The sequence below is a fragment of the Ochotona curzoniae genome, unplaced genomic scaffold (genome assembly GCF_017591425.1).
Source record: "Ochotona curzoniae isolate NIBS_2020 unplaced genomic scaffold, NIBS_Ocur_1.0 scaffold_4506, whole genome shotgun sequence".
Classification (NCBI taxonomy): Eukaryota; Metazoa; Chordata; class Mammalia; order Lagomorpha; family Ochotonidae; genus Ochotona; species Ochotona curzoniae.
Genome location: NW_024467119.1, coordinates 80,058,654 through 80,084,620, shown reverse-complemented (window position 1 = coordinate 80,084,620; position 25,967 = coordinate 80,058,654). Strand labels below are relative to the sequence as shown.

At 53.1% G+C, this 25,967-nt stretch overlaps 1 protein-coding gene across 3 annotated transcripts in view; it reads right to left on the bottom strand.

The window, feature by feature from the left end:
• Positions 1–374: 374 nt before the first annotated feature.
• TMEM131L (transmembrane 131 like) overlaps positions 375–25,967 on the bottom strand; it is a 171,990-nt gene continuing 146,397 nt past the window's right edge. For all 3 annotated transcript variants that reach the window (XM_040966894.1, XM_040966895.1, XM_040966896.1), the window contains 10 exons: positions 20,411–20,559; positions 15,681–15,802; positions 14,819–14,985; positions 12,570–12,755; positions 8,344–8,422; positions 7,541–7,623; positions 3,949–4,060; positions 2,543–2,631; positions 1,263–1,402; positions 375–789 (listed from right to left, as the gene is read on the bottom strand). In XM_040966894.1, coding sequence (XP_040822828.1) covers positions 514–789; positions 1,263–1,402; positions 2,543–2,631; positions 3,949–4,060; positions 7,541–7,623; positions 8,344–8,422; positions 12,570–12,755; positions 14,819–14,985; positions 15,681–15,802; positions 20,411–20,559 — 1,403 coding nt within the window. In that variant the 3' untranslated portion in view covers positions 375–513. The remainder of the gene's footprint in view (positions 790–1,262; positions 1,403–2,542; positions 2,632–3,948; positions 4,061–7,540; positions 7,624–8,343; positions 8,423–12,569; positions 12,756–14,818; positions 14,986–15,680; positions 15,803–20,410; positions 20,560–25,967) is intronic.

Below are 25,967 nucleotides of genomic sequence, written 5' to 3'. Positions count from 1 at the left end.
ATCTTCCGTCCGATGATTCACTCCCCAAGTGAGCGCAATGGGCCGATACTATGCCGATCCGAAGCCAGGAGCCTCTTCCGGGTCTCCCACGCGGGTGCAGGTTCCCAAAGCTTTGGGCCGTCCTCGACTGCCTTCCCAGGCCACAGGCAGGGAGCTGGAAGGGAAGCGGGGCTGCCGGGATTAGAACCGGCGCCCATATGGGATCCAGGGCGTGCAAGGTGAGGACCTTTAACCACTTGCGCCACCGTGCCGGGCCCCATGGCCCGCTTTTAACTTCTCAGATTTGGAAAGCCAGAGACGTCACTTAGATGCCTTGGTTTCTGCCCGATTCCAGGGTTAAGTGTTTATAAAAAAAAAAGACTAGAGTGTTGAGATTTCATTAAAAAATTTATTTTCATATAAAAGTGCCAAAATACCCGCCAATGTCATCATCTACGCCATCAACCAGTTGCCACGCTAGTCATTCAAACACAAGCCTCTTTATTCCATTGCGCTTGCAAACCCAGCCGCCTCTCACACGTTCCCGCAGTATCCCGAGTCCCTGGACAGGGGGAAGTTGGCGCTCCTGTTGGCCGTGGTAGTCCATATGTCCAGGTTCATGTAGGCACGGAACGGGTTGAACCCAGGGTAGTATTCCTTGCACAGGACCGCCTGGTTCTCCATGTGGGCTGAGGGCTCCGCGCTCGGGTTCAGGGGACAGCAGTTCTCGTACACGTCATTTTGTGGGGCCCAGATGGAACCAAAGAGTCCAGACATGGGCGACAGGCTGCGGGTGCTCGTGAGGTAGGGCTGTGGTGCAGGGCGGGAGACAGAGAGGTGGCCTCAGTGGAGTGTCACATGGCTGACTACAGCCCCCGGGCCCTCCTGCACACGCGTTGCTAAGCTGATCTCAATGACCTGCTGTCCCCACCACCCCATCCAGCTGCCATGACTCAGGGGCCACCCCAGGAAGCACCCACAGGGCAAAGGGCATGGGGCCCTGAGCCTAAGCCCCCAGTGGCCTTCCTGAAACTTCCCACCCATTTCATTGCAGACGTGAGAACCAGGAGGTCTCCCCGAGACAGCTGGCCCAAGTTCAACGTTCTCCCATGCCACAGGGTGTGGCTGCCAGCACCCACCGACGCCCCTCGCCTCCGAGGTTCCTCAAGCCAGCCAGGCTCCTCGAGGCTGGGAATGCTCTGAGACAGGATCAGGGAAGCCCTCCCTTCCCCAATGGCCCACCACCCACAGCCACCACCCCACGCAGGGGAGGCGGTACTGACCGGAGAGCTGATAAAGCCGGCGTGGCCCCAGGCGGTCGTGATGTTGGCCGGAGAGCTCCAGGTGGACTGAGCGCTGTGGTCCATGAAGTCCGTGGGGACTTCAGCGGGACAGGGGAAGCCGCTGCCATAGTTCATGGTTTCTGCCAAGGGCAAGAGACAAGGGCAGAGCTGCATAAACTATGTGGCCAGAACAGGGATCCTCACCTGGGCAGCAACATTTCCCAGCCCTCACCACTCAGCTTCCTGCGAGTCATGGTCAGACGCTGACTATGGACGCTGAGTGGCCAGCAGGGTCACTCCCACCAAGCTCAAGGTTACTCCCACCAAGCTCAAGGTTACCCCCACCGATTAGAAGCCATATGGGAAGAAAGGCTTCCTCTGGCCATGGCTTTCTGTGTTGGATCAATGGATGGGTGTGTTTCTAATAATGCTAATTGAACACACTGGATCGGGACTCTGTCAGAGAGCCTTACAAGCGTTGTGGGGTGCGGGTCACACCGCCCTCGGCCAGCTGCACTGAGAATGAGAAGCAGAGGAAACAAGAAACAGAGCGACCCCTAGTGGTCACCATGGACCAACACATGTAATGAAGATTCCTGTAAAGCAGGTAAACTAGGGCCACGCCCCCAGCCCCCAAAAATCCTATCTGCCCACCTGTCAGTAACCCTTCCCTCAGGACGCATCTCCCCTCCCCTTGGACCTGGGGGAGGTGCCCTGCGGCCACTGGCCTTCCACTCCCCCCTCCCTCCCCGCCTCCCTCTCCTCACAGCACTGATGTCTGTCACTCTATCGCCCTCCCACCACCTGTGTTTGCCCTGCAAACCCCAATGGCTCACTGGGAGAAGTGGTGATGGGACTGTCCAATGCGCCCACCTCTGATCTATCCGTTATTAGAGATGCCTGAACCCAGGCAGCTGGCAGCAGCCCCCATTTGCCCTCCCAGCCCCACGGAGGGAAGAGCAGGGACTGGCCTGTCCCAGAAGGGCAGCCCAACACCAGAGTTGCACCTTTGAGCCGACGGCCCACGTGACCCAGCGTGACTCCCTTCTCTTTAACCGGAAGGATGCGCTTGCTGGGGAGGATGTATGCAGAAGCCCCGGGCACGTGGGCACACAGCGCTTTCTCAGGGGCACAGGAAATGGCCCACAGTGAGCATGCACAGCCAGGGCCACAGGAAGCCAGCCGATGCCAGCTCCCGGCGCCAGGCGCACTCTTCTGCATGTTGGGGCTGGAAGCAGACTCATCTCCCGCCTTCACCCAGGCACAATGCAGCGACCTACCTTCCGGAAAGGAGCTGTAGTCATTCAGCTCCAGGGGGCAGTAGATGCTGGGGAAGGGACCCTCGCAAGCGGCGCTCCAGTCGATGAAGCTGCCACAGAAACAGGAAGTGTGGTCTCCGAGTGTGCCCCGGCGAGGACAACAGCTCCGCAGCCCAGTGCCCGCTCACTGCCAACCCCCACTGCCGCAGAGGTATACATTCAGGGTACGGGGGCTGCGGCCTCCTGGTGGCACGCTGACATGAGGGATGCGGCCTCCAGTCGCCCGGCTCATGCCAGTGGCTTTCCTGGGACCAGAAAACCTTCCCTGCGTCACAGCCAACACCCAAGGGCCGCCACACCCCTGAGAGTCAGCTCAGTTCACCACAACCGGCATGCCTAGGACTCAGGGAGCCTGGGTCCCCACTGCCAGCTGGATTCTCCTTCCGGAAGAGACAGTGACTACCACTGCACTGAGCTGTGCCTAACAAAAAATGGCCTGTGGGTCCTGAGACAAGAACACACTTCCTCAGGTTCCCCAATGGAATGACACTATCACACCAGGTGGCACATTTAAGTCAGGACCGGTGCGGGGCTGCGGCAAGCTGATCCTCCATCTGCAGCGCTGGCAGCCCCATATGGGTGCCAGTTGTGTCCTGGCTGCTTCTCTTCCCATCCAGCTCCCTGCTTGTGGCCTGGGGAAGCAGCAGGGGATGGCCCAAGGCCTTGGGACCTTGCACCTGCATGGGAGATCCAGAAGAAGCCCCTGGCTCTTGGCTCCCCTGGCTGTTGCGGCCACTTGGAGAGTGAATTGGTGGAAAGCAGATCTTTTTCTCTCCATCATCCTCTTACTCTGCCTTTCCGATAAATCTTCCTTTCTATTAAGTAAGTTAATCTTTCTCGAAAAAAGCAAATGAGCTCAGCAGAAACACCACAAAAAGATGCAGTCACTTACTGGTGCTGAAAAATGAGTGAGCATGCAAACCCATCCGTGGCCAGATTATCCCAGCCACTTCAAAAACCTCATTCTCCCCTATTCTTGCAGAGCCTGGGCGTCACAGTGGCATTCCCCAGGGCTCACGCCCCAGCCAGACAGCTGATGCTCCCCAGGGTCCCCCCCAGGCAGCTGACACCACCCCCTCCTGCAGATGGCCTCACTGGCAGGGCCCCCCTCCCTGGCAGCTGACACCCCCTCTTCCTGCAGACTGCCTCACTGGCAGGGCCCCCCTCCCCGGCAGCTGACACCCCCTCTTCCTGCAGACTGCCTCACTGGCAGGGCCCCCCTCCCCGGCAGCTGACACCCCCTCTTCCTGCAGACTGCCTCACTGGCAGGGCCCCGAGGCAGCTGACACCCTCCTCCTGTCTCACTGGCACAATGCAGACTGCACCTGAAGTTCTTGCACCGTTGCAAGGAACAGCACCCTCCATACCTGTTGTGCACCTGGGCCGGCTCCTGCATCACGCAAGGCGCAGCCCCCTCCAGGGTGCAGTTGAGGCTGCTGGCCAGGCACACTGGCCACAGGTCTCCAGGCGAGTACAGCCCTATGAAAGAGAGAATGCAGCTGCTCAGTCGGCCCGTGCGCCTCCTCGGCCCTCGCCTGGCCTGCCTGCTGCACTCATTTCCCTTCAGAAAATCTCCCCCCGTCCCCCGCACACACACACTGCCCGATGTCACCTGCATACACACACACACCCCTGGCAGCTGCCTTCCCTGGCTCCTTGTGGGATGTCATTTCAGAAGCTGAAGCTGAAGGGGCCATGTGGCCTTGACTTTCACTTTGGATGGTGTGTGAATGATGGTCCACTGACCCGGACGACGGGCTAGGCTCACTCGACAGGCACTGGCAGACCTCCACCTGTGAGGCCTTATGGCAGACACCCAGGATGTAGCAGCGAGTGGGCCTCACTCACCAGGGCACAGACAATGACCAGCAAGGGCAGAGGGTGTGTACGCTGCAATGGCAAACTGAGTAGCCTCGGGCAGGGCAGGACAGATGTGGGGGCAGGCGTGAGCAATCCGTAGCAAGGCCTGGCAGCGGAGCACAGGTGCAGCCGCAGAACTGAGGGGAGCTGGAGAGGATGGGTGGAGTTCCTGGAAGGACCTTGCGGGCATGTACTCTGCTTCAGCTGGGAAGTCGCTGGGAGGCCAGGTGACCGGAAGGCTGTGTCTGGCCTTGGCTCCAGCTATCTGTCCATGCAGGTCTGCCATGCCGAAAATTTGGAATATTGGATGTCTGCAACACGGGGCAGGCACGTTTACTGCCCGCTATAAAACATGGGCGCTCCCTCGTTCTGGGCCCTCCTCCTGGAGAGTGAGTCCCATGGCTGCTGACACACAGATGCCACTGTACTTTGAACCACACACTGCCAAATGCAGCCTGGAGCCCCAGGCTCAGCCCCATTTGCAGCCCTGGAAAAGCATGTGCACTGGGACCCAGGGTGCCCCAGGTCAGGGGCACTCAGCACCAGCTGTCTGTGAGCACACCTGCCAGGCTCCACCACCCCCGGGCACAGCACAGCCACTGCCCCCTCCAACAGTGAGCCCAAGGCCTACCGTGCACTCCTCCCCACCCAGGAGCCCTGTGGAGACAGTGAGGTCGGTGCAGAGCTGTCCCCACCTCGGCCGTGTCCTGGGTAACGACTGGGACCAAAGGGCTGTGTCTGTGTGTACACATGAAGGGAGACAGAAAGTGTGGATCTATTTCCGCAGAATCCAGAATCCTGCCCTGGATTTGGAAAGAGGCCATGTTCATTTCTGCCCATAACGGACACCCCAGGCCGGTCCTGGCGGGTTGCTGTGGAGTCAACCCAGCCAAGTGGGAACCAAATTGATTCCAACTCAACGCTGCTTTGCACAGTGGGGGTGGAGCAATCTTGTGGGGTGCCAGGACCCTGGACAACAGGAAAATGGCCACTTGGACAATGACCATGCTGCCACCTCCAGGGCCTGTGCAGAATGTGGGTCTCTCTGACTGTGATCAAAATTCCCTGTGCCTGGTCATACCCAATGCCTTGGATAACAGATTGCATAAGGAGTTGGTTGGAAAAGTGGGGGTGTGAGAGCTTCTAAGGACTCTGGTTCAGCAAGGGGACTAAAGACATTTGAGGGGACATTTGTAACCCTTGCAAGGCCACCTCAAGGAAGAAAATGTCCCAATGCAGCTCTCCCCCAACGCTATAACTGCCCACACCCTGAGCAGCACTGCAGCTGCCAGCCCTTGCCAGATGGTTCTGAACTCGGTGGCATCACCTCCTCTGGGAAGCCTTCTGGTGCATCGCCTAGAGAAACACCAATCAGGGCCCCTGGACGTCCACGTTCCCAGCCACTGCTCTCACCCACTGTGGGATGGACAAACGCCACCTGCTCTCAATCAGACCCTCTGTGAACAGACACCCATGAGCCACTCACAGTGCAGCTGGAGCCCAGGGTTGAGCACCCGGCTCGGGAAATGCTGCTGCCTGGAACACAAGAGACCACCAGGCCTGCAGGTGCACAGACATCAGGCAGCAGAGTGCCCCCTGCTGGGAATGCCGAGACTCGCACCTTGATGGTGCTCAGTGTCAGGGCCACAACATGGACTCACGGACATGACAACTACAACTGATGGGAGAGCCTGAGCTAGGCAACAATGAGGGGCGGGTGCATTCTCTGGTGACATCAAGACCTGGTGGGTCAGCTCTGATGATCCAAACGTGACTACGTATGATTAGTGAAGCTCAAGGAAGAGGCAGTTGGGACATGAATACACATGTGCACACACACATCTGGATTGCATATCACATATACATCTGCAGTTGACTACAGAAGCGAAAGCACACTCTGAAGGGTACTGGCATGGACGCCCCAGTTTGCTTGCAGAGCAGGGTCCTTCCCAAGGTTGGTGAGAGGGCTGCTGGATGCCCACTCGGACCCGCCTGCTTTGGCAGGGACTTTCTTGTTCCCTACCATTGTCTACTGCCTCCCAGGAAAATAGCAATAACAGTGAGACCTCCCCCCAACTTGCGCCATCACAAACTGCTGAAATTACAATTTTTTGCTTTTGCAGCCAGTGCCACAGTATATCAAGTTAATCCTCCTCCACCTGTGACACCAACGTCCCAAAAGGGCAGTGGTTTGAGTCCCGAATGCTCCACCTGCAATTCAGCTCCCTGCTAAAGCACCTGGGAAAACAGAGGAGGCTGGCCCAAGAGCCTGGGCCCCAGCACCCACACGGGAGACCTGGAAGAAGTTCCCAACTCCTGCTTTGGCTCTGGATTGGCCCAGCAGATGGAAAATCTCTCTCCTCTCTGTGTAACTCTGCTTTCCAATAAAAAGAAGTAAATCTGAAGAAATTCTCTACTTTGTAGAGCAGCTGTCAAATTCAGCACTGACTTGCATGAGCAAAACGCAAGGACATGTTTGAAAACTCAATGACGCCAAGAGGGTAAGTTTATCCCTTAAGCTTCTGGACCAAGCTCGCCGACAAAGGAGCTCTGGGGGCCAACGGAGAACAGAAGACAGAGAGCGGGACAAGATGGACGAAAAAGGCAGCAGGATGGCAGTGAACCTTCCACCAGGAACAATGCCAGGAGTGGCCTCCTTCTGACCCACCCATCGCCAGGCTCTGAGGTGAGGCCACACGGCCTCAGCCCTGGTGCAGGAGGGGGCAGTTCCACAAGGCTGCCGCGGGCAGACGGACAAGCTGCTCAGCCCAGGCAAGGCGCGTGAAGCAGGAGGAGGCCTGAATGTCATGGGCTCACCCCACTGCTGCCGCCAAGCACCCCACTTCTCACGGGCCATGCCTCCCACTCCCGCAAGTTCCTGGCATCTCTAAGCAATGTCCTGTAAGAGGCCCGCTGTTGTCCCTGGGACCGTGTGGTAACTGAGACGCAAGGAGAGAGCTTCGCATGGATGCTGAGGCCCCAGTTCACCGGCAGAGCAGGTGCCTTGCCAAGACTTGTGAGAGGGCTGTTGGATACCCCCTCAGACCGGCCTGACTTCAAGTCCAGAGGCCAGGAGACCCGGCAGCACCTGTGCCTCACCTTTCTCTTCCGTGACATCCATGGGTCCGGCAGGCAAGCTGGCACACGTGGGCTCTGTGAACTGTGGGAAGCCACTTGCGTCCCTGCAGGAGAGGAGCAAAGTGGCGTCATCAGGTGGGGCCGGGGTTGCCTCTGTGCCACTTCCCTGGCAGGGGGGAGGAGGACGTCACGGAGCCGAAAGGACACGGCCAGGAAGGACGGACGAATATGCCACTCAGTCCTTCCCCAAATCCAGCAAGGTCTTAGTTCAACAAACAGGAAAGTAACTTTGGTGGGGGTTGGTAACCCATGGTTTCCTCCCTGCCTGGCAGTTATCAGTAGCCATTCGTAAGCCTTGGCTGACCTTCTGGTCCCAGAAAGAGTGCAGAATGAGCTTCCCCTGCCCCACCAGAACCTTCAGGCAGGCACCTCAGAAGCCTATCAGTCTACTCGGAAAGCCTCTCTCAGTCCAGCAGAAAGGCCTGGCATGTCATGCCCCAAACCATCTCTCCCTCCTACCTGGAAACAACACATCTACAGGCACTTTGGAACATCTGTGTGATATCCACGTGGGGCTTGACTGTGAGTCCTAGAATGCCTGGGGCCCCCTCCTCACAGTGACCCCGGCAGGTGCCGTCGCTCGCAGGAGCGGTAAGCAGCACCCCAGGCACTCCCATGCCAGCCGGAGTGCCCAGGCGGGCTCTCTCTGAATTAGCTACACGTCACACTTCCCCTGTCTTCATGCTGTAACTAGAACTACACACCAGAAGGAAATATGCTGCTGGAGAAAAAGCACACGCAAAGATGGGGACTGAGAAACGTACGTGGCATTGCAGATGTTGGCAGAAACGGTCAGCGACACAGGGGCCTCGGATGGACAATCAGCCAGGGAGCTGTCGTCACCTGCATTGAAGCAAAAACAGTGTCACTGGTTTAACAACAAGAATGCCTTTTTATTTATTCTTAAAACCTAATTTATTTGGAAAGTTGGAGTTATAAAGCCGGGGAGAGACAGACCTTCCAATTGCTAGCTCCCACCATGAATGTTCAAGATTGAAATATACAGTTACTCAGGCCTGGCACAATAGCCTAATGGCTAAATCCTTGCACCCTGCAAGTGCCAGGATCCCACATGGGCTCCAGTTTGTGCTCCAGCTGCCCTGCTTCCCATCTAGCTCCCTGCTTGTGGCCTCGGAAAGCAGTCAAGGACAGCCCAAAGCCTTGGGACCCTGTACCCATGTGGAAGACTCAGAGGAAGCTCCTGGCTCCTGGCTCCTGGCTTCAGATCAGCACAGCTCTGGCTGTTCCGGCCACTTGGGGAGTGAACCAGTCGACGAACATCTTTTCTCTGTCTCTCTTCTCTGTACATCTACCCTTCCAATAAAAATAAGTAATCTTTAATATATATACATATAGTTACTAATGATAATCTCATATTCAGCAATTCAATGTTTTTTTTTTTTTGCAAGATTTATTTATTTGAAAGGCAGGCTTACAAAGACAGAAAAAGATCCTCCATCCTCTAGTTCACTCCCAAATGGCCACAACGGCCAAGACTGTGCCAAGCTGAAGCCAGGAGCCAGAAGCTTCTTCTGGGTCTCCCATGTGGGTGCAGGAGCCCAAAGGCTTGGAGGATCCTCAGCTGTGTTCCCAGCGCACAAGCAGGGAGCAGGATGGAATGTGCGTCCCTATGAGATGGTGGCATTGCCGGAAGCAGCTTGACTTTCCATGCCATGCCAGCCCTAGGATTTATTTTGTAAAAGTTCTTTCATCATTTATCTTTCCATTAAATAGCTAATAAAACTCAACACTTAAATTCTTCAATTAATAAAACACTGTTTATGGAGAAGAGCTAAAGTGCCAAGATCATGAAACCTCAATGCATTTTACTCTGATGAGAGGAATTTGGTTATACAGTTAAAACAGCTCCCTGTCTCAGCTCATAAAAATCATCCATGTGCATTTTAGGAAATGTATAAAAAGAAATAAACACACTGAAAAATGCTAATGATCTACAGTTATGCCACAATTACAACATTTAACTATATTCTCAGTTTCTTTCATGTGTATCCACAAGTTGGAATGTTTCATATACACCTTGTGTTTCTGGTCTTTCACTCTAACAGACTGTATCTGCTACATTTTCCAGCTATTTCTGAACCCGCCAACACATTTTAGACTCTGTACACTACGCCCCTAGATACCAACAAACACCATCAACAACTTCTAATGTGGCCCTTCCATCTCACACGGAAGTTACACTTCTACTCTTTTCCTTAATGTTAAGTACCAACTTAAAAACAATGAAAATCTCAGGGTCAGTGTTGCGGCAGAGCAGGTAAAGCCACCGCCTGTAACACCTGCACCCTGTCCAGCAGATCGCCGTGCTGTTCTACTTCCAATCCAGCTCCCCTGCAGTCTTTGAAAACCAGCACAAGCTGGCCCAGGTGCCGGGGCTCCTGCCACCCACAAGGGAGATGTGGAAGAAGCTCCTGGCTCCAGCCTGGCCCTAGAAGCCACCAGGGAAAATTTCTACCTCTCTTTCTCTAGAACTCTTTCAAAATAAAGAAATAATAATCTTGAAAAAAGAAATCTTTCACACTATGATCCTAGGCAAAACTGAATCTGTGATAACCAAACTTACTTGGCTATGAAAACCAAGCCCTGCTGGCCCACCGTCAAGCCAAACACTGCAGGCTTGTCCTCCTCATCCTTGGGATTTTGACAGAATTAGGGGTCGGTGCTGTGGCACATGGGTTACACTGCTGACAGAGTACTAGCATCCCATAAGAGTGCTGGTTCGAATCCCAACTGCTCCACCTCTCAGCTAAAGCTTCTGGAAAAGCAGCCGGAGAGGGCCTGAGTGCTTGGGTCCCTGCGGTGCTGTGGGGGACCTGGAAGGAGCTCCTGGTTCCCGATTCCCAGACTGGACCTGACACAGGTCTTGCCTCTGCGGCCATTTGGGGGAGTGACCCAACAGATGGAAACTGCCTTTCAAATAAATAAATAGATCTTTTAAAAAAAAAAAAAAAAAGGAATTAAAGGTAAACTTTTGGTACAAATAATCTTGAAATGCATGCATGGAAAAGGTGTACGGAGAACTATGAACCAGCTTCAAAACATTTTTTTGCACCAAACAGGCCCATCCCTTACAATTTTCCCACAAGCACCTGGAATTACACCCACGTTGCTCCCAGGGAGGCAGGGCTGGCTTAGTTGTGCAGGACTGAGCAAACCTGCGGCAGGTGGCAGACAGAGGACACAGCACATATCAACAGGACGATTGTATCCGGGGGACCGCTAGTCTGAAAAGGCCAGGGAGGGGAGGCAGCAGTACTGAAAACTGCACACGGACACCTTCTCTTTGGAAGAAATAAAAAGACCTATGTATCATTTATTGGAAAGGCGGATGGCTGAGAGAGGGAGGGATGAAGGAAAGAGATCTTCCATCCACTGGCTGAAGCCAGGAGCCGGGAACTCTACCCAGGCCTCCCACATGAGTGCAGGGGCCCAACAACTTAAGCCATCTTCTGCTGCCTTTCCAGGCACACCAGGAGGGAGCTGGACTGGAAACAGAGTAGGTAGGACTTGAACCTGAAGCTCTGATAGGGCATGCCCACATCCCAAGCAGTGGCTTAACCCACAGAGCTGCAACACCAGCCCCATGTGAGCACAGCCTTTTCTGTGATGACTGAGCAGGTCTCCCAGACAAGAGCAGGCAGGGAGCAGGGACAAGAGCATGGTGCGGCCAGCAGGCTGCCAGAGGAGATTCTGCGGGGCATTACTGCTTGCACAGCAGGACACAGGAGCCTGCCAGACACGGTGGGACTGACACTGGGCTCTGCAGGGGAAACAGGGTCCAGAGTGCAGCTAACCACGGGATGCGGGCAGGCCAGGAAACCCCCCAAGCCTAAGGCCCATCCAACCTAAGATGCAGCAGGGACATCTGCCTACCCTCCCTCCTCCTGGGGCACATGGGCACAGGGAAGGTGTCCCAAAAATGCAGGTGTCACAAATAAGGGCAGTGTTCCATCTCACTACCTCTTAGTAAATTTAAAATACAGAGTAAGAACAGAGAGAGCAGGGATGGAGAGATTGCCCATCCACTGGTTCACTCCCGCATGGCCCCAACAGCCAGAGCTGGCAGGTCTGAAGCCAGGAGTCTGGAGCTTCTTCTAGGTCTCCTACATGGATACAGGGGCCAAAGCACTGAGGTGACCCTGCACTGCTTTCCAAGGCCACAGCAGGGAGCTGAACTGGGTATGGAGCAGCAGGGACTTGAACCAGTGCCCATATGCAACACTGGTACTGCAGGAGGAGGGTTAGCCTGCTACATCAGGGCATTGTCCACCCTTCCCTGCCTTCTCTCTCTCTCTCTCTCTCTCCCTCTCTCTCTCTCTCCCCCTCTCTCTCCTTCTAAGATTTATTTATCTTTACTGGGAAGTCAGAATTAGGGCGAAGGAGACAGAGAAAGATCTTCTGTCCACTAGTTCACTCCCCAAGTGGCTGCAACAGTCGGACTTGAGCCAACCCAAAGCCAGGATCCAGCAACTTCCTCCAGGTCTCCCACACGGCTGCGGGGCCCCAAGGTTTTGGGCCATCCTTGACTGCTTTCCCAGGCCACAATCAGGGAGCTGGGTGAGAAGTGCGGATGCCAGGATTAGAGCCAACGTCCATATGGGATCCTGGCGCGTGCAAAGTGAGGACTTTAGCCACTAGGCCCCTGCCTCTTTTACCAAGGTTAAGTGTTCACTTCGATGACAACAACAAAGAAATCAACTACATCTTAACAGAGACACAACACCACAAAAAAGGCTGGGTTAAAAAAAGACTCAGGGAATGCTACACTGAAATTTGATTCAGTAACTGTGAGTACAAATCAATAATGCTTTATTTTGCTGATAGGTATACGGACCCAGCATTTTAAGTGTCCTAAGAGTCCACACCAAATTCATGCCGCTGGACCACGATCCTGCTGTGGAAGCGGCCACCACAACACAGGAAAACAGGGTAGGAACTAAAGCAGACAACCCCACTGCACGCTCCTCACCAGCCAGCAGGAGGCGCTGTGGCTCCACCATGGGTTTCCGGTCCCCTTCGGAGCTGCTGGTGCTGCTCCAGCTGCCCCAGCTGCCGCGGCTGGCCCGCACGCTGCCCGATGAGCTGCCACAGTCCGAGCTGGAATCCAAGCAGAACTTGTCCCTGCACTTCTTCTGGGGCTTGGGGCAGCAGCCCTCTGCGAGGAAGCAACAGAAGGCTTGACACACAGGGACATGGCTCCTGAGAGAGGAGCGGGGCATCAGGATGGCCACAGCCAGCCACTGCTGCTTAGGAGCCCAAGGCAGCTTCTTGGGACTGACCTTGGCCTTGAAGCAAGCAGTGCGAGGACGCGGCCTTGGGCCCACTTGTTCAGACACTGCTGTGGCAGGAAGCCTGCCAGATTCAGGGTCTCCCTTGCTGCCTGCTCTGTAGACTCTCCACCGGCCACACAGCAGCATAGTTACATGATCAGTTCCTGGCTTCCAGCTATGGGCCGGTCCAGTCCAGCTGCTGCTGCCGTTTGTGGAATGAACCAGCCGATGGGGTCGGGGGGGTGCTCTTTCTTTGTGTCTCTCAAATTTTATACTTATTTTTTAAAGATTTATTTAATTTTTACTTGAAAGGCAGAATTATGGAGAGATCTTCCATCTGCTGGTTCATTCCCCAAATGGGTGGAGATGAGTCGATCTGAAGCGAGGAGCCAGGAGCCTCCTCTGGATCTCCCACATGGGTGCAGGGGCCAGAGACTTGAGCCATCCTCCACTGCTTTCCCAGGTCATAAACAAGGAGCTGGATTGGAAGTGGAACAATCAGAATTGAAACCTGCACCTACATGGGATGTTGGTGCCACAGGCAAAGAATCAGCTACACCACCAGGTTGCCCCTTACGTTTTATATTTACTTTATTTATAGTGAGGGATGTGCTGTGTCCAGTCTGCTCATGAGGTGAGCAGCTAAGCTTGTTTGGGGTGAAGGTGGTCAAGACCAAAGATAACCTTGATCTCAGAATGGCTTGTGGCTTAGCAGGAACCCTGTAAGGCACTAGTTCATGTCCTGGCTGCTCCACATCTGGTCTGAGCTTACAGCACAGCAGCAGCAGATGGCCCTGGTGCTTAGGCCCTTGCAAACCATGAACGAGATTTGGAAGGAGCTCCCGGCATTGCTGTGGCTCAGCCCTGGCTGTTGTGGCTGTCTGGGAAGTGAACCAGGAGACAAAAGTCTTGATTCTCTCTCTCTCTCCTGTCCATCACTCTTTCAAATAATTCAATGTTCAAAACAAAAAAAAGATCGCAGAAAAAATCAAGAAAGCTGAGGCTCTTCCAGCTAGACTGGAATTTTGTAGAAAATTCTCTCCCCTACTTTTCTTGTCTACTAAAAGCCTCCAAATGTGGGGTTGGTGCCAGGGAGTGGGCGGCTAAGCTCCACCTACGGGGTCGGCATCCCAACTGGATGCCAGTTTGAGACCCAGCTGCTTCACTTCCCATCCGGCTCTTAGCTCACAGCCTGGGAAAGCAGCAGAGGACGGTTCAAAGCCTTGGGCCCCTATGAATAAAAATAAGTAAATATTTTAAAATAAATACTGATATTTAAATAAGTAAACATTTTAAAATATATTTTTAAAAACTCAGAAATGTTTACATGTTTAAACTTATAAATGTTAAAAAAAAAATCACCTGTTAAGAAAAACAAACAGATGTCCACTGAAAGTCTCAGACTGGGTGTGTGTGGGACAAGTTTCCAGTAAAGAACACAAAGCCACATGCGTGCCAAGGCGAAGGAGGCAATGAGCACTGTGACAAACCAGCTCTACCCCTGCCAGCCGTGTGCACCCCCTGGGCATGTGTCAGAGCCAGCAGGCATGGGGTGGTAAGGTTACAGACAGCCACCAACCCAGTGAGCCCAGTGAGCCCCAAGCCCTGCCTTCTGCCCTTGCTGGGTGCCCACTGTCTATCTCCCACTCCATGGAACCACCCAGCAGATGTGGCTGGGGCCACCGTCTGGCCCTAGGGCAACTCAGGGTGTCCAGCCTCGGGTGGCACTACTGGCTTAATTACAGTCTTCCTAGAGAATGCTGAGAAAGGCTGGGCTTAGTGGAGAGGCAGGAGAGAGGGCTGCAGGAGAGCTCTGCCCAGGCCTTCTGCACCCCGGTTCCACAAACACAGCTATGCCACTCGGGAGGGGACATCACTGAGCCCGCCCGTGTTGGTCTGGGAGACACACCGTCCCGAGAGGCCCCACCCGGCAGCCCCGTGCACGCACCTGCCCCTCTCTGCTCTGCAGGGCAGCCGCTCGCCACGGGGCCGTCTGCTCTGTGCGGTGCCCCGGCGCTTTCCTGCTCACTCCAGCTCCTGGCGTCGGTGCTGCCGCTCAGCCCTGACGGCTCGCAGCCTTCGCAGCTGAGCTTGAGTTCACTCTGCTCTGGAGGCCTGCAAGGGGCAAGTGCACGGAGGCATCTGTCATCCGTCGCAGGTGGATGTGCGTTTCTTTTCTGCACAGGCACCTGCCATAAGGAGAGGCCTCCCTGCTTAGACCCGGCAGGAGATGGATGATACAGAGCAAGGCACAGGTGGTGCTAGGGGACCAGCCTGACCTTGGAAGTCATTTAGCCCATCCTCCTCATTCGGAGCACAGCTATTTCATGATCATGACTCCAAGCAGCCCAGGTGAACCCAACAAGAGGTCTGCCCGTGCTGGGGGGCTCGCTCCAACACCCACTCCACGAGCTTGTCTGGGCAGAATGAAGCTCATGGCTTCCCCCCCTGAAATCCTCTCAGCTTTTCCAGCCTTTTGTAAAGGGAAGATTTGCCAAAATGTGGTTAACAAAATAAAAATTATGGTGAGCAAACATACTAACTTTACAAACAGATGGTAACCTCAAAACACGAATAGTAAGCCTGGCACCATCCTGGCTGTGCCCATTTGTGGAAGGGACCAAGTGGACAGGAGCCCCGGCTGTGACATTTCTGCCTCTCAAATAAATAAAAGACATTTAAAAAACTTAAATGCAAAACAGTGACTCTCTGCTACCCTCGCACACACGCCATGGAACAGAAATCAGACCACAGAGAACTACAAAGGGAGAGACAGACCAGGACTCCTGAGGGACAGCAGAAACACGCACCGGGAGAGCTGGGCGCCACCCCGCTTCTTTTTTCTGCAGGTTCGACTTTTATTCCAGTTCAGGCTCTGTGAACCAGCTTCCTTCTTCTCCTGAAGCTTTTTCTTCCTAGCAGGATCTTCTTGCTGGAGGAGAGAAATGGAAGGTGAAGCAAGTTCCACAGACTAAACAGGAAGCAACAACTATGACTGAACACACAACGGGAGAGCGATGCCATCCGAGTGCCGAACGCGTGCTTCTCAAAACCGAGTCTGTTTGCATTTCCCGCCTCCTCCTTCCCTAAGCTGCACAGAAAGAGAAGAAAAGGGGGGGGGGGCTGTTGCCTACAAATAAATTCCTAAAAGGCTACAAAGGAAAAACATGTGCTAGCAATTCATGGTCCACATGCTGGGAGTCTGAGCAGGCAGAGTTCCTCCAGCCCTTCATCTGCGAATATGGGGCCGCAGCGGCTCCTGTGCAATGCCATGGCACCGGAGTCCCAGACGAACTCAGCCAGGGCTCAGTGGACCCGCACCTGCCAGCTGTGGACTAGGAGCCCAGCCAAGTTCCAGACAGCATCCCCACCACGGCCGAGCCTCTCTGCCCAGGAAGGCAAGAACGTACTTTCTGTGTTTTCAAAACACGGTTCTGAAAAGCTGAACCCAAGATGGGTGAGGGACTTCTATGCCTCTAGAAAAGTATAGTACCCCTCACTACCCCTCAAAAAATCACAGGAAACTTTAAAAGGCTGATGGAAAATGCAATGAAAAGGTAAGTTCACTGAGCTGTAAAGACCTCCCCCATGGAGATTTCCAAAGCTCAAACAGAAGCCAAGGGAGACAGACGCAGTGAGAGCAATGCGGTGGACAGCCCCGCATCACAGCGCATTTGATGTAAAGGAGCCAAAGAAACACAAGGAGGGAAGGGCAAGTGATGAAAACCACCCAAGGCACAGAGCATCCTTCACACACCAAACTCCTTACAAAGAATCAACAAGAACTGGTGGCAATCAGCAGAAAAGCCGACGGGGCATAAAGTAAAACCCAGAGAGTTCAACCGGAAAGACTTCATAATGGTCATGCAATTTTGAGGGACACAAACAATAAAGGAGCTTGCACTATGGTACCGATGCAGGACTATGCCAGCCAACACTTGGCAGGGGCAGCGAAGCAGGGTCGAGCACCAGGGTCCCCCTGTGGGTAGCAGATGCAGACCCTGCCCACCCACGGACTTGTCCATTTACAGGAATTTCTTCTCAGTGGGAGGATCTGAGACGGGTGCTGCCTACACTTGCGTGTCTTCCAGAATGGCACAAAGCAACGAAACCAAAGGAACACTCTCACCTCTTCCTACTGAGACACACACACTGAAATGAAAACCAGAACACAACTTGCTTGTCCATCCACTGACCAAGTCTTCGCCACCCACTGGGGCTGCTGAGTAGGGGAGGGACAGCAGCCTTGCCCCAAACCCCACCGGCGAAGGACAGCTTGTGCCAGCTGCGCTTTGGGGAAATGAGCTCCCGGCACACGGGGGCAGCCCTAAGCGGCCAACTATCTCGAATTCCACACCTACAGACAAGGACACACCCCAGGCAGAACCGCCCGCTGGAGTTACTGGTGGAAGGAAACAGCTGGAGGCAGCCCCTGCGTGCACCTGCGGGAGAACAGTGCAAATTATGGCTCAGTTAGAGTGGAATGTTAGGTACTGCCTGGAAATAAAGATCCCCATTTAACTCTGTGCAGTGTAAGAACGGTGACATTATAACAAAGCTGTAAGTACACGGAGGCCCACAGTTATTAACATAGCTATTTTTAATTTTCTGTTCTTAAACATGTGCGCAGAAAAGAAACAGAATGTATGCAAAATGTTCAAGCAAGTTAATTTCTTTTTTACCCCTTTTTCCTTCTAAAATAATCATGAATGACTTTCCTGAAGCAGTGAGAATTCTGATGCAGAGAGCGAGCCAGAGGTGGTGGGTTTAAACGTTGGCTTATGGCATGCAAATCTGGGATTCCACCTTCCTTGCCAACCAAGTTAGCGGAGTGTTCTCCACACACTGCAGATTCAGGCCATCTTCCAAGCCAAGGAGTTCAGTCTCCAAGAACGAGCCAAGGAGAACACTGCGCCCCTGCACTCGGGCATGTGTTTGTCAACACTGATTTTGTCAGGGTGAACAATGAAATGGGGAGGACACTCGCGGAGTTTTAAAGAACAGTTCCTCAAACACGGTTCATCACAACAACACAGACATGACTGCTACAGCCTGAGTCGGCACTCAGCTAACGTGGGTGGGAGCCAAGCTGGCTCCGCCTGGGTCTCCCTCGGATGCCCTGGACCGGCGCCCGGAGGCAGCCAGCTGCCACTGTGGGTACAGAAGTCTGCCCTACACACAGACTCACAAACTGGCAATTGGGGACCATGAAGATGGGGGCTGCCACAAGTTCATGGAACATGAAATTAGAAGTGATTTATTTTGGTGTAGAAAAAAAATAAATAAAATCCATGCACATGTCAAGGGTTTTCAAAAAACTTCTGGAAAAGTGTACACTCTGAAAAAAAAAAAGACTGGATTTACATCTTTTGCACCAAAATAAAAATAAACCTACCTGGTAAACTCTACTTTTTTGCCAACTAATGGCAGAGTCCTCACACAACCACAGGGACTGTACAAGAAGGGGTGGAGCTCCAGGGAGTGAGGGATGAGGCCCAGGCCCACAAGGATCTACTAATAAAGACACGCAGAGAGCAGAAGAGCAAGTGAAGGGCCCCTCCAAAGGCAGTGGCACACAGCCCAGAGGGCAGAGGGTCAGTCTGGCAGGGAGCACGCTGGAGTTTGGGGTTCGACTTGAGGGAGGGGAATGGCACACCAGCAACCATACTGCCGCTGGTCCCCAGCGCTGTCTCAGGCCTGGGAGACTGCGCAGTAAGCAGTTCCAACATCTTCCAAAACACAGCATCGAGGGTACCTCAACACTGGCTTCTATTCCATCACAGAACTACAGGTATCCCTAGCGAGTCAGGTTCAGCCCCTAACCTCACTCATTCCCTCCCATCTCACTCAGCCACTTCATTTCTGACTGCTTGTGCCACCTTCACTCTTGCCTGAGGGTTTGGCACTCCTGCCCACCAGCACCCTAACCCTCCTATGACTTCAGCCCCTTTGGCGGTCCACTGAGGATTAGCCCGTGTCTTTGGTTGCATAGAAACATCCCGGCTTTCTGCAAATGCCTCATTCAAAAGGTCCAAAACACACTGACTTCCAATCTCTTCCGCCTGACTTAAATGGAAAACGCATGCTTGTGCTAACATTTAAGTACCACAGGAACAAAAGAAAAGAAATCACCCACTTTAGAAATAACATAACCAAGGTCTCTCATTGTTACAAGTTATTTTTATAAAAGACTAATTTATAGAAGGTACAGCAATAGCAAGAAATACAGAGAGAGAGAAAGAGAGAGAGAGGCTGAAAGATCTTCCATGCACTGGTTCACTCACCATATCTGTGACAACTAGGACTAGGCCAGACCCGATCCAAGCCCTAGGTACCTAAGCCATCGGCAGATAGCGTGCAGAGGATATCTTAGCAGGAAGTTGGATGAGAAACAGAGAGCAGTTGGGACTCAATCTGCAGTACCCTTTTTTTATATGGGATGCAGGGCACCCAGGGGGGCAGCTTAAGCCACAGGGCACAATGCCTCCCCTGCTTGGGCCCTATTTTGAAACCGAGCTCTCTGAATCCACGCCTGTGTAAGCACAGCAATGCCGATCAGAGCACCCCTCCCTGGTTTCTGCACACTGCCATTTTCACATCCACCTGTGACTGTCACCTCCAAGCGGTCTCAGATTGCAGGTAAAAGCGACAGAGACCTCAGCAGCAGACCTTCGCCACAGCTTCTTCAACCTGGGCTCCTTCTTTCTCCTTCTGGCGCGGCTGACTAAATGCATTCACCTGCTATCTGTTTCAAGAAAGAAAAGAGCTCCTCCTTGTTCAAAGATGCCTGCTGATGGCACTGTGCCCGGGTGTCACCGTGTATCTACAGCCTGTCTTCTGAAGAGGATGTGTGCCAAGAGGTTCCGCGCAGTGGGTCCTGAAGCTTGGGTACCGGCTCACAACTGCACAGAGGGGCCTGTGACTTCCTTCTAATCAACCCTCATGACCTACCAGCTGCCCCAGGTGCTTCAGAACAGCTTCACTTCACAGTAAAAGCTACGGGACAGATGCACAGATGTTAAGCTTCCGCCTGCAGCACGGGTACCCCACATGGATGCCTGTTTAAGACCCGGCTGCTCCACCTGCAATCCAGCTCCCTGCTCATGGACTGGGAAAGCAGCAGAGAGGGTGGCTCATGTCCTTGGGCCTCTGCACCCAGGTGGGAGACCTGGAAGAAGCTCCCGGCCCCGGGTTTCAGACCAGCACAGTTCTGGCCATTGTGGTGATTTAGGGAAGAGAACCAGGGCATGAAAGATCAGTCTCTCTTCTAAAACTCTGCCTTTCAAATTAACACAAACAAACAAAAACACCTTAGAGAATATTTTTTTAAAAAGTAAAAGCTACGTGGTTTTACTAAGACTTACTTGAGCAACACCCGTGTAATTATAAACCAAGTAACTGAGTGTGCACATCACCCTTGGCAGTTGCCGGCAGGGATCCACATGTGCTGGAAAGCACGAATCAGATGTGCACACTTGCCACACACCACACCTGCCGTCTAAAGCTCTAGCTAACAGACACGGAAGAGGCTTGCACAGACCTCCAGGGGCGGCGTGTCCGGTTTCTCGGGACACGTGTCTTCTTTAGACGTGCGGTGGCTCCTCCTGTCTGAAGGGGGCCGTGCCTCGGGCTTCTTCGAGGCTTCACAGCTGTCTGCTTCGTTCTTCACAGGCACTTGTTGGGTGTTCCCTTGAAGAAACAAAAGCGATTAACTTGCCAGCTAATAGTCTCCATGCCCACGCCCTGTGGGGAAGCCCCTTTCCTGCACCATGGGACTTAACCAAAATTTAGAGTTTTTTTTTTTTCTGATGTGTGTAATATTCCAGAGGGCAGCTTTGCTTCCAGCTGAAAATGCACTGGACCTAAAGAGTTCATCAACCAAAAGGACGGAAGATCTCACTCTCCTCTCTCCGAGCTTCAAGGAAATGAAAGGGAGGGGCACCACTGTCCCAGCATTCTTACAGTCGTCCAAAGGCAGAACAGGGTTAAATGTCTAGTAAGAAAGGAATGGAGAAACAAGATAGCCTTCCTATACACAGCAGGACACCCTCTGGCATCATAATGCCAGTACATTTAACCCCAGACTAGACAGCCAACATGGATAACACGGCTTAAAACAAAAAAGAATTAGATCTTGATCGATTATACCACAATGAACATGCAGTGCAACACGCTAAGTGACACAGGCCAGACACCTAGAAGGACAACTGTTTCCCAATTCCACACGTGCAGAATGCTGAATTATCAAAGGCATGGAGACAGAAAGAAATGCTGGCTACCAGGCCCCAGTGCACTACTGAGAACAGGGGTTTGATACTCAATGGCAACAGAGTTACCATTTCAAGTGGTGAGAAAGTACAGGCTAGGGACAGTGCACACACCTGCTGACACTAACCTGAATCACCAACAGCAGTGACACTGCACACACCTGCTGACACTGAGCCAAATCACCAACAGTAGTGACACTGCACACCTGCTAACACCGAGCTGAATCACCAACAGTAGTGACACTGCCACACCTGCTGACACTGAGCTGAATCACCAACAGCAGTGACACTGCACACACCTGCTGACACCGAGCTGAATCACCAACAGTAGTGACACTGCACATACCTGCTAACACTGAGTTGAATCACCAACAGTAGTGACACTGCCACACCTGCTGACACTGAGCTGAATCACCAACAGTAGTGACACTGCACATACCTGCTGACACTGAGCTGAATCACCAACAGTAGTGACACTGCACATACCTGCTGACACTGAGCTGAATCACCAACAGTAGTGACACTGCACACCTGCTAACACCGAGCTGAATCACCAACAGTAGTGACACTGCCACACCTGCTGACACTGAACTGAATCACCAACAGTAGTGACACTGCACACACCTGCTGACACCGAGCTGAATCACCAACAGTAGTGACACTGCACACCTGCTAACACCGAGCTGAATCACCAACAGTAGTGACACTGCACACACCTGCTAACACCGAGCTGAATCACCAACAGTAGTGACACTGCCACACCTGCTGACACTGAGCTGAATCACCAACAGCAGTGACACTGCACACACCTGCTGACACCGAGCTGAATCACCAACAGTAGTGACACTGCACATACCTGCTAACACTGAGTTGAATCACCAACAGTAGTGACACTGCCACACCTGCTGACACTGAGCTGAATCACCAACAGTAGTGACACTGCACATACCTGCTGACACTGAGCTGAATCACCAACAGTAGTGACACTGCACATACCTGCTGACACTGAGCTGAATCACCAACAGTAGTGACACTGCACACCTGCTAACACCGAGCTGAATCACCAACAGTAGTGACACTGCCACACCTGCTGACACTGAACTGAATCACCAACAGTAGTGACACTGCACACACCTGCTGACACCGAGCTGAATCACCAACAGTAGTGACACTGCACACCTGCTAACACCGAGCTGAATCACCAACAGTAGTGACGGTGCACACACCTGCTGACACTGAGCTGAATCACCAACAGTAGTGACACTGCACACACCTGCTGACACTGAGCCGAATCACCAACAGTAGTGACGGTGCGCACACACCTTCTGACACTGAGCCGAATCACCAACAGTAGTGACACTGCACACACCTGCTGACACTGAGCTGAATCACCAACAGTAGTGACAGTGCACACCTGCTAACACTGAGCTGAATCACCAATAGTAGTGACGGTGCACACCTGCTGACACCGAGCTGAATCACCAACAGTAGTGACGGTGCGCACACACCTTCTGACACTGAGCCGAATCACCAACAGTAGTGACACTGCACACACCTGCTGACACTGAGCTGAATCACCAACAGTAGTGACACTGCACACCTGGTCATGAGTCAACAAGTTGTAAGATCAGAGCCAATCTCTTCAGCTGCCTAAGCCTATTTCCCCATTTTGGCAAACAAACCTGGCACCACCTCCTCTGCGGAACCTGTTAACAAAGGTGATGATGCAGAAACAAGCAAAAGTAACACTCCAGAAGGACACCAGAGCTGCCTTCAGCAGCGGCCGGGACTGCGGCAGGTGCCCACACTGCCTGCAGCAGGCAATGAGCAGCCTGGGACACAGAGGACAGGGGCACGCAGGGAGAAACCTCGGGCAAGAGCCAGCTTTTCTGTCTTTCTCCAGTGATGCCACAGCACCGTTCTTCCATCTCTGTGCAATGAAGGCCTGTGAGCTTCTACCGCACCACAACCAGGCTGCTTCTGGGGCTGGGGAAAGTGCGGCACCCTCTCTCTACAGGAGAATCCTTATGATGCCTCTGAGACGTGTCAAAGTCGAGACAACCATGTGCAATATCTCCCGGCAAAGCGGGAGGCGCTCGAGGAGGGCAGACACCTGCCCAGACGGCGACACATGGACTCAGGGCAAAGCACCTGCCTCACCCACAAAAAAAGGAGCACACAAGACCATCTCCTCCCATCCCCCCGCTTCCAATCGTGACATTCTGAAGTTGGACTCAACACAGAGACAGACAACGTCTTAAAATGATACGTACAGCCCATTAGGACAAAGTTGTACAGATATACTGCAGCTGTAAGAAATGCAGGGCCAGGGACTGGTGTGGTCGCACAACACCCATATGGGCACTGCTTTGTGCTATTTTTTCCTGGCTACTCCATTTTCGATCCAGCTCGTAGCTAACAGCTTTGGAAAGCAGTGGAGGGTGACTCAAGTCCTTGGGCCACCGCACCCATGCGGGAGACCCAGAAGAGGCTCCTGGCTCCCAGCTTCGAACCAGCCTGGCTTTGGTCATTGTGGCCACTTGGGGAGTGAACCAGCAGATGGAAGAACTCTCTGTTTCGCCTCTCTCTATAGATTTTCCTTACAAATAAAAACAAGTGAATCTTAAAAATTAAAATGCAGGGCCCGGCGCGGTGGCGCAAATGGTTAAAGGTCCTCGCCTAGCACGCCCGGGATCCCGTATGGGCGCCGGTTCTAATCCCGGCAGCCCCGCTTCCCTTCCAGCTCCCTGCCTGTGGCCTGGGAAGGCAGTCGAGGACGGCCCAAAGGCTTTGGGAACCTGCACCCGCGTGGGAGACCCAGAAGAGGCTCCTGGCTTCGGATCGGCATAGTATCGGCCCGTTGCGCTCACTTGGGGAGTGAATCATCGGACGGAAGATCTTCCTCTCTGTCTCTCCTCTCTCTGTATATCCGCCTTTCCAATGAAAAAATAATAATAAAAATAAATCTTAAAAAAAAAAAAATTAAAATGCAGGGCAAGCCGAGAATGTTCACCCTGTAACGCGAGCTGGCCTTTCCCAGCTGCATGCAACCACAGTGTGTGAGGTCTGCCGCTCAAAGGAAGCATGACTCTCAGAAGTAAGTCAAGTCATATCCTGCAAAGGCCACAACAAGATGCATTACAGAAAGGAGACCTGGTGGTCAGACTTAGATGTGAATAAAACAGAGCCTTTGGTTCTGATGGCACAGACCCAAACATGGACATGGCCAAGATTGAATCCAGAGATCATGTTGACCCCGGCCACTGGCGTTCTTGAATGACTGGCTAAGCAGCTGAGGACAGCAGAACTGGTAAATGTGGACCTGGGCCCCTTAGAATGGTCATCGAAGGCATGAGGTGAGCTTATCTAAAGGTGACTGGGCTCTCCACTGCACCCACATGGAGAATGGGACAGCCCTGCAGTCAGCATGAAAACTCACCAGCAGTCACCCTCAGAAGCCCTTCCTTCCCACAGATCCCCTTTGCAACGCAACCCCTTTCCACAAGACACATGGTCGCCAAACACACAGGAAAACATTTAACACTGTGGAGGCAGTAAAAGCAGCAGCTGCCTCAAGGGCAGGACTGTGTGTGGGAGACAAAGGCATCACACGTGTTGCAGATGTCAGACTGCATGAGATCAGACGGTGCTGTCGCTTTCCCGGCACCCTAATCCATCAGAAAACGGATTTCCTTCCTTGGGATCCTTCTTTAAGAAACTGACAGCTCATCCTTGTAGCACTGTTCATCTTGCCTTGAAGATTAGGTCAAGACCATAGCTCTACAAGGATGAGTCATCAAGTTTCTCCGGAAGGACAAATGCAACAATCCACATGAAACCACCCAGATACAGCAATACAACACAGACTCAGGAAACCAGCAGGCCTCCTGTGCAGTACAGAAACATAAAACATAAAACATATGTGAGCAACGAGGTGTGCAGGGATGGATAAATCCCCACCAACACTGCTGAAGGCAACGGAGAGGCCGTGGGTCCCAGCCTCACCTAACCGTGGAGACACTGGACGGAATGCCACTCAGCGGCAGCCCTGTGAGGTGAGCAGGGCAAGGAACATCAACAGCCACACTCTCTCCCTCATCCATGGAGTCTAATGAGCTGTTGTCACGACCTTGAGAATGGGACAGTGGCCACCAGTATAGGGATAATGGGAGGAGAGCAAAACAGCAGAAGGTGCTCAACCAGTACACAGCTACAGCCCAAAGGAGAAGGGGCATGGTATGACTGGCAAGCAGGAAACAACAGGTAATCACAGACTTTATACTTTTCTTGTAATAAAGAAAGAGAGAGAGAGAAAGAGAGAGAGAAAGAAAGGAGGAAAGGAAAGGGAAAGGGAAAGAGAGAGAGAAAGAAAGGAGGAAAGGAAAGGGAAAGGGAAAGGGAAAGGGAAAGGGACAGGGACAGGGACAGGAAAGGGAAAGGGAAAGGGACATGAAAGGGAAAGGGACAGGAAAGGGAAAGGGACAGGAAAGGGAAAGGGAAAGGGAAAGGGAAAGGGACAGGACAGGGAAAGGGAAAGGGAAAGGGACAGGACAGGAAAGGACAGGACAGGAAAAGGAAAAGGAAAAGGAAAAGGAAAGGAAAGGGAAAGGGAAGGAAAGGAAAGGAGCTGGGGGGAGGGGAGAACAGCCGGTGCAACGGCTCAAAGGCTAAATCCTCGGCTGCACACACCAGGATCCCATAAGGGCGACAGTTCATGTCCTGGCTGCTCCACTTCCCATCCAGCTCCCTGCTTGTGGCCTGGGAAAGCAGTGAAGGATGGCCCAAAATCTTACGACAACCCTGCACCTGCCTGGAAGACTAGAGGAAGCC